This window comes from Phaethon lepturus, unplaced genomic scaffold (assembly GCF_000687285.1).
Source record: "Phaethon lepturus isolate BGI_N335 unplaced genomic scaffold, ASM68728v1 scaffold55355, whole genome shotgun sequence".
Classification (NCBI taxonomy): Eukaryota; Metazoa; Chordata; class Aves; order Phaethontiformes; family Phaethontidae; genus Phaethon; species Phaethon lepturus.
In genome coordinates, this window is record NW_010540887.1 from 14,662 (window position 1) to 24,829 (window position 10,168).

A 10,168-nucleotide genomic window follows, 5' to 3' on the forward strand; every position below is an offset into this window, starting at 1 on the left:
CCAGATGGGTGTTTCTGCTTTTCATATTGCAGGACTTGCTTTTCCGTGCAAGAGCAGACATAAATTGTAGTGAGGAAGATGTTGATATTGACCTATATGAAGGGGTTTTAGCTACAGTACTTCAAAATCCTCTTATATTACATTGCTTAATTCTGTTCAGAGGATGGCCTGGAGTTACTAAATCCCCCTTGGCCAAAAGACAGAACATGAATGCCAATTAGCTCACTTTGGGTAAATCTCCATAACTCTATTTTAAGTTGAATAGAGCAGGGATCTTTCTCCATCACTGCATGAAACCCAAACGATAGGTCATCACAGGAAGTAAAGACCCAATTCTCATCATTTATCTTCTGCAGAATCAGGATCCAATGAGCCAAAGGCGCAAAGTGGACTGATATACATTGCTTAATCGTGACATAAAGCAGCACAAAGAAAGCTCAGTTTAAATACTCGGGTTTTACAGTTGTACCTTGGTTACTTTCCCTAAGAGAAGAGAGATGAAATCTTCTTGCAAGTATCTAATACAACAATGTGGTTCAAATAAGCTCCGTTCCCATTCTTGCTAGGAGAATTACCCTTGTCAGGAAGGTAACCGAAAAAGCACATGCCGAGTAACGTTATTTGTTCAGATTCTTCTTGTTTATCAGATCATGGTTAGAAGAACACTACATTTGCCATAGAAGATCAAATCACTGTTTGCGTCTAGCTGGATGCAGTCAGAGCATGCAGACACAGCATTTTGATTTGTTTTTCATTGATTAGTAAAATGATCTGAAGTGTTTTAGATGTGCTTCTCATCTCATACACACTTACCAAATCAGGTCCTGTATCAAAACCTAATTAATCTGTTGGACATAGTGAAACAGAGATGGCGATCTTGTCTTGGAGTGCTAGAACTAGCACAGTTCAACTTCAACCTCTCGTCCTGATTTCTGGATTTAAAGAGAAAACATGCTTTTCTCTCTCTTTCAACAGCCAACTGATCTTTCAGTTGTAATCAAACCTGGCACTGAACTTGGCTGCGTTAACAAGCTTTTGCAAAGCTAAAAGAACAGTGGTCTTTTTGACCACCACTCTGACCGTCCAAGGACGGACGGTCTAACACGTCCTCGTAAACACGGTTTCCTGCTCTCAGACTGCTAACTTGATAGCACAGCTGGGGAGCAAGTGGCAAAGTTTCCTAACCCGAGATGGGACTGGAAGAGGGTAGGAGCCCAAACTCTTAATAAATCCCTGCAGCATATGAACCAGTGAATAACGACCCATTCTAGCAGCTCGCCCAACGTACTGAGATTTTTACACAGCACCTCTGCAATTCTCTGCTGCTAAACACAGACAGTATTCTTCTGAGCAGGTTTAACTAAGTCCTCGACGAGACGATAAAAGCACTAGTAGGGCCATGAGACGGTCATCACATGAGCAGCAAGTACCTTACTGTCGAGCTTCTTCATGGTGACCAAGTCTAGGGACTTCAATGAGTGTCCAGTTGGTGCAATGAAATAGAGGCAGGCATGAATTCTGGTGTCGTGGTAGTTGAATAGGGACCGTTTGATCTTCAGCTCTTCTTGCAAGTAGGCTTCAAACTGTGCATCGATGTATTCTACTATAGGCTTGTAGCTGAGGAGATAAAACACGGCACAGAGAAAAAACAAGGCATTGGCTGCTGGGACAACACAGGTCACCGATCGACACTAAGAAAGCTTCAACAGGCGCTCTCTACATTATGGGACAAGCGCTGCTCTTAGGACCCTTCCCTCGCAACCTACGGTCCCTCTTCAGCAAGTGTGTGTTTCCACCTGGGGCACCAGGAGAGTATTATGGACATATTAGCAAGATAAAGTGGCAGAAACCCCAGACTTTAGGTGCGTGGAAGCCACATGAAACTGCTACCCCGAGAAAGAACGTATTATGCAGTCTCTCCAATTCAAGTCTGAGCTTCTGCTCCGCCCGTGTCACTGGGAATTATCCAATGCAAGGAAATTTGAACATGAAACTGCCACCTACCCTAGCTTGTCCAAAAGCTTGCTTGTGATCTTAAAAGAGGGAAGGGAGATTCACAAGGGAATAATAGAAACTTTTCAGGAATTGAAGCCTGTAAGCAAAGCTCAGGAGACAACTGCACTGTTTGTGTACTTTGAGGGGACCGTTTTGTTGGAGAAAAAAAAGCTGGTGCAGTGTAACATGCCCTGATCTGACTGAAGACTGTGCTTCTGGAAAGGAAACTTTTCAGTTTGTTCCTACCTCCACCAAGGGCAGCCTCAGGACCTGCAGCCCAAGGAAGCTCTTGAAGGAGGCCACTGACACCACGGCACCAAGCCAACACTGCCACTGCCTTGAGCACTGGATTCACTGCAGTGTTAAAGCCCTCCCCCAAAAGCAGTCAGAAGGAGGAAACAAACCATCGGGAGTTTTCAGGTCCTCCAGAAACACCCTTCTGACAGGCAGCCAGCAAGGCTCTGCTCTGGACTCTCTGCTCCAGATTCCGGTGCAGCTGTCGGAGCAGTTGCTCAAAACCCCTGGTGAAGCAGAGCAGACTCTTGCTTGATTTACCAAGCGACAGCTACAGGAAGAGACAGCCAGCGCTGCGCGAGGGCTGCCGACACCAGAGACCCATAAGACAATACTGAGCACTGCTTGATAATTTGCAGGCACAAAGGGTCTCACGAATATCACCAGGTGCGTTTGTAACGTGACTACTGCTCTGGTTTCTGTGCTCTTGTGAATTCTGTCTCTGACCATGAGACCCCCAAATCCTCAGACAGAGACATGTTGCAAAGAAAGCAGTAAGGCCTTACGTTGGGAGATGGTATTAGAGAAAGCACCGTAAAAATGCAGAGCAGAAAAGGACTGGGAGGACTCAAACCACTAGCACAGAGAAAATCCCACCCACCGCAGCCATATGTGTCAGGACACAGCAGGAAGACAAAAGCTCTCCCTGGGCGCTGCTGCCCTGTGACTGCCCCTCTCTCCAGCTGCCCAAGAGAGAAGCTGCGGGGCCTTCACCACCGGTTCTGCCGGCTCTTTTTGGCTGCCGAACGAAGCAAATGCAAAGTGACCCGGCAGTAACAAGCTGCAGAGCATCCCCGCTCCGAGCACCTGCTCCTCCTCCGAGCGGTTTTTGTTCTTGGCTGAGAGCATATGGCAGCGTCTGACATGCAGAGTTCTCCATCCAGCCAGCACGTGCCCCTCACCGTTACTGAGTCTATAGCGCTAGCCAGGAGCGGGAGCAGCAAAGCAGGGGCAACAGTTGCATTTTGGCGTCAGGTCAAGCAGAAAGGCAGCATTACAGAAACAAAGCATTGTAAAACCTTTTTTAAAAATCTACAGTTTGCCTTAAGAAACAGGAGGCAGAACCTGCTCAATCACCACGCTAACGGGGATCCTGGGGGAAACTTTGATGTTAGGCTTACGTTTTCAAAGAGCTTACGCTGCCTTATCTGCCTAGAGCCCTAATGGCTTTTGGTCAGCGCCCACGGTGCCAGCCAGCGTGCCACTGGCTTGGCAAGGTGCGGAGAAAAGGATCACTAACAACCCTCCAGAGGGAGCCGGGATTACTGCAATGGGGAATGTGTGGCTCTAAGATATAGGAAATACACTAATTAATGCATTAGCCATGGTCAGAATGACTAGTTTTAACACTACAGCACAAGTCCATATGGATGGACACAAGGGACGGCGTAGGCTGCCCAGAATATTTACTTCAGGCACGCAACATGAAAATCAGCACCTAGGTACAACGTTGAAGCGAAACCCACTTCAACTTGAAAATTGCAGGATGGTGTGAACAGGAACTATGATCTGAGCTCCAGCTCCCTAAAAATGCTATGTAACTGCAATTTGAACTCATACTTTCAAATATTTACATGTTTCATCTCAAGCAGAGACTTCAACTAAGCTGCACAGAAACAGGGAGGACAGAAACACAGTTTTACTTCTGTAGCCTGATTGAAGTGAAGAACTAGCAGATCAGTTTCTCATCACTCCTACCTGCCTCACAGGGCAAGCGATGCTAGCTGCCACAGCTGGATCAGGCAACATGCCGGAACAACGAGGGACCTACTCCCCACACAGGGTCAGGCCCTTCTGATCTCAGAGCACATCAGCACAAGGATTCCTTCACCTGACAGAAATAAATTTACCTGTCATCTTTGTTAATTTGATCGCCAAATCCAACTGTGTCGACAATGGTCAGCTTCAGACGGACATTACTCTCCTGGAGCTCGTAACTCCTGGCTTTCAATCTCACGCCAGGCTCGTTGTGCGTCGCAGGTTCACTTTCAAACTTGGTATTGAACAGAGTGTCCATCAACGTTGACTTGCCGATGCCAGTTTCGCCTAAGCAGACAAACGCAAGGTTAGTAGGGTCCGATCGCTTCTCCTCACTCTCAGGCACATTCGCCAGGCCAAGGAATTACTCCACTTGCGTAGCAGTGGCGTTAGGCTACGTGCACATCACTGAGCAAAATAATCTCTGTAGGAACGAATGTCTTTCGAGACAGTCCCCCAGGACGGAACTGGGGACTTGGCGGACATTGAGAGGTGACAGCAGCTCTGACTTCTCCTGCTGGGCTCTGACTAAACTCCTCCACAGGTCACACCGCCTGGGTCTCTGCGGAACACCTTGCAGACATGCCCGATCAAAGCAGCACATGCGGGGGACGCGAATCTGAAATGACCCCCGCCATGCAAAAGCTGCTACCCCGAGAGACACCAAGATAAGCCAAATGCCTTCAGAGCTAAAAGTCATCACCTGCAAGTGAAGAGCTAGGCTGCCGTGCTGGGAATGGCAAGAGAAATTTGTGGGCTGGGTTTCAGGGGAGGTACACCACAGTCAGAGGCAAGGACACCGAAAGGGGCATTACCAGAGATACTAAGCACTGCTGATCTCAGGGATTTTTCATTATTTTGGGGAAGGAAAGGGGCTTATTTCACACACACAGAGGCACGGTCTTTTACAGTAACAGTATTGTTAACATTTCCCACGGGAAAAGGAGGAATTTGAGAAGATGGGCTGAGGCTTATGAGACTTCCCAAAGAAAAGGTACTAGACTGGAAAGAAGAGAGGAAAAAAATCAGACAAACCAATTCAAAAAATAGAGCCACAACAGTTTTAAGAATGGTTACTTAGACATTTGCCGAGTGAGCCCCCCTACTCAGAGAAGGGAAAGGACTCCTTCCACGATGAACCAGCAAATGCCCGCTGCTGCTACAACCCTGTTACTGGACTTGCTATGTTGGCAGTGCGGGACAGATAATAAAGAATCATGCCTTCCCTGTAAAGCATTTGCTTCCAGCGGTCTTCAGCTGTTGCCCGTGGTTTTTACATCAGTATGACCTGACCGGTGATGCAGGCTCCCTCCTGCATGATGGCATGAAGAGCCCCAACCTCCCCACCTTGCAAGCGACATCTGTATTCAGGACAGCAAGAAGCTGTTGTTAGTCAAGAATGACTTAATTCCCTTTTTAATAGCGTAGCCTAAGTCCTAGTCCTGACACAACTTTCTTTACAGAAGCACGTTGTAAATTCTCTCAACTCGGGTACTTCCTTGGGAATCAAATTCAGATTCTCTACATGTTTTTCTGAATTTTTTTTTCCTCAGCTCAGTTTCTGTTCCTTTTTCAAGAGAAGGACAAGAAACCACAGTTAAACTTGGACAATGAAAATGTGAGACAGAGAAATACATTAAAAGTTTTTTAAAAAAATCTAAAATAGCACACTGCTTAAATACCAGCTTTTATAACTATTACAGGTTCACTAATCTGCGGTGCAATTAGTAGAATGGATGAAAGCATTAGCCTAAATCTCATTTTTAAGTCAAAAGCATTCGCTTAGCAATTACACTCTCAAACCGCTACTGCTACCCATGCTGTGAGCTGAGGTAACATCCTGAAGTTGCTCCAAATGAAGAGATGCTGGCATTTGGGACAGACCTCCCAGACTGCAGCGTGCAGCTCTGGCATCTGCAGGTCAGGCTGGTGCAGGGGTCCCATTCCCAACCTCTCAACCCCCTCCAAAATCTTAAATAGAAGCACATAATTGAAAAGCAACACAAAATATCAGGTGGGAGAGGAGAGACTGCATGTGGGATTGCCCTCAAGCATCTCTCTAGGCTGTTTGCAGCTCTCCCAGCATGAAAATCTCTCTCTCAAAATATGCAAACCCCCACTATGAAGACCTCATAGAACCATATAGTATTTGTGTCCACAGAAATAAATAGCACTACTCAGCAACTGCCTGTTGCTCTGTGATACTCAACAATTCATTTTCCTGGCACTGACTTTGCCCGTTTTCATGCTAGGCTCAGGAAGGTAAGTGACTACTTACAGCCCAGTAAAATAATTACTCAGAGCTATGTTTGTCACAGCATTCCTACCCTGGGAAGCTGCAAGACATGAAGCAAGCTTTTAAAAAAGAATGAACAAATGAAAGAGGGGCATGACAGAAAGTATACATGACATTACAGCTCAAAATTGAGGCCCAGAGAACGCAACCCACATGAAAAGATCAGTCCTAAGCTGATGGCACAGACTGTTCATCGCGGAAGTTAGGTATTTTAGTGGTATCCTGATGCAAATGCAACGCTGCTGCATGCTGTGCTAGATGGGCTTTGCAGCACTTTATCTGTGCGCACCTCAATTACAAGCCTCACATTACAATGCCAAAGTCAGTTGTGTCCTTTCTCAAAACACAATTAAGTAGTTTTTTAGTTTTTTCTTTTTTGATTCTATTCCTTGGACAACTGCAGCAATTTGATGAAATTTTAGTTTTGTTGATGAACACATTTTACAAGAGAAAAGTGTTGGGCCAAATTGCTATCTTAATGGAACCGTACCAATTCACTCGGAGGAATATTCACTGCAACAGAAAAAGGCAATTAATTTATGTCATTTTGATCAAAGAGCTGCCTGCGAGTCGGGATGTTCCCTGCTGAATTTCAAATGGTTTCATGCTGCTAGGAGAATCACGTGACAGCTGGTAGCTTGAGTGTGCAGAAGTCCAACTACGCTCTTACCTCGTTCGCTGACATGCAAAGCTACATAGAGGCATCCAGTTTGTTCACCAGATTTCTTTTCAGATGGCCCACCCTGCACTGCTGACAGAAATCCTCAACTTGCTTTAGACAAGTCACAATCAACAGGTAGTGTTTTTTTCCAGCTAATTAATGTAACTAATTAGAAGGGAGAATATTTCCCTCTTACGTGCTTACATGGACAACAAATGGAGAGATGATGTTTGTAGACTGCTCTGCCAAACTGAGAGTAAACCCACCATTTTTGACAACTTTACATAAACCACATTCTGGGGGCATCTTGAAGAGGTCTGCCAACAGGTCAAAGCTGTTCTGGCACATAGCTCCCTAGGGCTGAACAATGGATTTCCAATTCCGTAGTATCCACAGAGTGCCAAGACAGCAGGTATCTCTCTATAGCCAAGAGGAGGACTTACCTCCCCATATTTCACCCTCTGAATAATTTGGGAAAAGTAACACAGTAACTCAGGCTATAAAACCGACTTGCAGCACACAGATTAAATACAGCAGAAAACAGGTGACAGGCTTTGTTCTCAAGTACATCATTGGGAGACTAAAAATGGCATCGTTTTCAACCGGAGAAACTAAGAATATAACGAGACAGGCAGGCAAAGCCTGGAAGGGAAGGAATGCAATTTATTGAGAAACAGCCTCTGTGCCCAACCCAGAAAAAGGCAGATTTCAGTTAACATTCCTTTTAAAAATACATTTAGTTCCCAAGTTAGCTCAGCTTCCTTATGGGCAGCCCTTGAGGAAAGCAGAACTGCCAGACCATCAAAAGGATAGATTTTTAACATGCAGAAATTTCCACATTTAGACTCAGGGTATGGAGTATGGAAAAGGAAAAGAAGGATACTAGATTTTACCCTGAAGAAGCTCTGGGAAGAAACTGCCACTTCCCTGCCACTACGGCCCCCGCTGGCTCAGGTCTTACCCTTTGCAGAAGCAGGAAGGGACTAACTGGTGGATACGTGTGCACCCCTGGGCATGAGCTGACCACCCAGCGGCGCAGAATGACTTACCCACACAGAGGATGTTGAAGCAGAAGCCCTGCGACGTTGACTTGTTGACCAGCTGATCAGGGAGGCTGTCGAAGCCCACGTGGCCGGAGAGGGACAGGTTCCTAAGGTCATCGCTCTGTAAGACCAAGAAGAAAGGCATTTAACAGGGTTGCGACACCCCTGTCAGGGAAGAAGGCTGAGCCTAGTCCCGCCAGAACTGTATAACAACACAGCAGTTTTTGGCACACAGGATCTTTCTGTCTTCGGTCTACCTCCCAAATGACGTCACCTTTTACTTCTATCCAGCTTTCTGCTGCGGGGCTCGGGAGCTAAAGTGTCCCCAATGCCATGGCATGCAAATACCACCAGATTGTTTTTCCATGCTTGCAACTAATAAGCCATGATTCTGTACCAATTTGCAACACCCGAACATCGCTTCCGAGGCCTCAGCACCACATATCCCTAGGGTTACCCAAAAATTATTTAGGCAGACGCCTGGAAGATACGCAGTAAAACACAGTCATAGCTGTGAGCAGACCAACTCCTGTTTAATCGGTGAAGCAGCTAAGTCTGCCTGCTCCATGTTCACTGTACAGCTCTACGGCAGAAACAAGCCAACCTCCCCTTTGAAGACTCCCCCAGCAGCGTGGGAGCTTCACCAAACCACCCAGTGAAGCCAGCTCTCACAAACAGAAGAGTGACACAGGCTGCAATGTGGTCCTGGCCGCAACTCCAAAATCTGTTCCTAATAGAAACCCGTGCAGGCAAGCAGAGAACCAAACTCGTGCTCCCCTTGGCTCAGTTTGCCAAAGGGAAAGAGGAACGCTCTCACACTTGCTCTACCCTCCCAGTAGTACAGGGGAAACACGACACTCTTGTACTTTTGCTGCAACCCTTCAGTATGGTCACAGCAGGACATAGCTTAGATGGCATCACCGCCTCTAAAGCCAGCTAAATCTCTTCCCAGCTTTTACAGGCCTTGAGCAGAAGGGGGGAGAAAAAAAAAAAAACAAGCATTGCATGCTGCTCTGTGGATGCCTTGGTTTATAAATAACCTCATCCGGCACGAGGTGAGAAAGCAGGGCACCGCTCCCAGTGTTTCCTGCATGACGTACAAAAGCCCACCGTGCTGCCCCTTTGTGTCGTCAGGAGGAAGAAAAAGCCAGCCAGACACCTCAGAGGAGCAAGTCACCCCCCTTGTGACCTGCTCTCCTTCTCCAGGCTGCCCGGGGGGCCGGAGCTGATAACAACAGACACCACAAGGACCTTCCGTGGAGGGCGATGGGGCACCACAGACGTCACAGAAGGGAGGTTTGAAAGAACTTCGAGATTATCTTTAGGATTTTTCTACAACAGCTGTGCAGTAATTCACAGAGAAGCTTGGAAAAAGAAGCCAGCCCAGTCATCTCTTCCCCCACATATCGCAGTTATGCCGATATCCTGAGCAGAGATAAACCTTAGGCAAAATAAAAGCAGAGCTGCTCTATGTCTACTAGGTTGGAGGGTTTTTTTTGTTTTTTCTTTTTTCTCCAAATGTTTGTTGTCCTTAAGTTAAGATACTAACTTTTCTCCAAATCCAAACATTTCCAGCACAGTCACTCCACAGAGGCCATACTGTTGAGCTAAGCTACAGTCACAGGCAGCCTCAGTCTGATTTAACGATGCTGGAAGCCCCAGCTTTTTTTCCGCAAAGTCAGTGGGCTTTGGACCAGACATGGAAAAAAAAAAACAAACCCCACACTCTTCGGTTGTTAAACTAAGAATCAAAAGCGGAAGACGACTTCCCACTCCCTGCACAATTGCTGAGCACCTCCACCTCCCTCCTCAAAACATACAGACCAGCCACCAATTGCATAAAGTAATAAGCTTCATCAGGGCCCAGTGCTGATGAAAATACTATTCAGACTTAAAGAAGAAGAAAACCCAAAGCAACAGAAATTTGCTGGCAAAGGCAACATCTCAAAGTCAAAATAGTCTAAGTCTGTGCCATCAGCATACGACACAAAGGAGCAAATTACCATGTTGGCATGTGCAGCTTGACAGCAGTACTAGATACCTAAGCCTTCTTCTCTCAACATCTGAACGAGGCTTGTCTGAAGGCTTCACGATGATACCTCCATCCTTCCATACACCGGT

The 10,168-nt window shown here is 46.4% G+C and overlaps 1 protein-coding gene across 1 annotated transcript in view; it reads right to left on the reverse strand.

Moving 5' to 3' along the window:
* The window catches only part of SEPT11 (septin 11), a 19,642-nt gene extending 11,480 nt beyond the window's left edge, over positions 1-8,162 (reverse strand). Inside the window, exons 1-3 of the mRNA XM_010287547.1 lie at positions 8,054-8,162; positions 4,140-4,335; positions 1,431-1,617 (exon numbers count right to left, since the gene is read on the reverse strand). Coding sequence (XP_010285849.1) covers positions 1,431-1,617; positions 4,140-4,306 — 354 coding nt within the window. The 5' untranslated portion in view covers positions 4,307-4,335; positions 8,054-8,162. The remainder of the gene's footprint in view (positions 1-1,430; positions 1,618-4,139; positions 4,336-8,053) is intronic.
* Between the last annotated feature and the right edge of the window lie 2,006 nt (positions 8,163-10,168).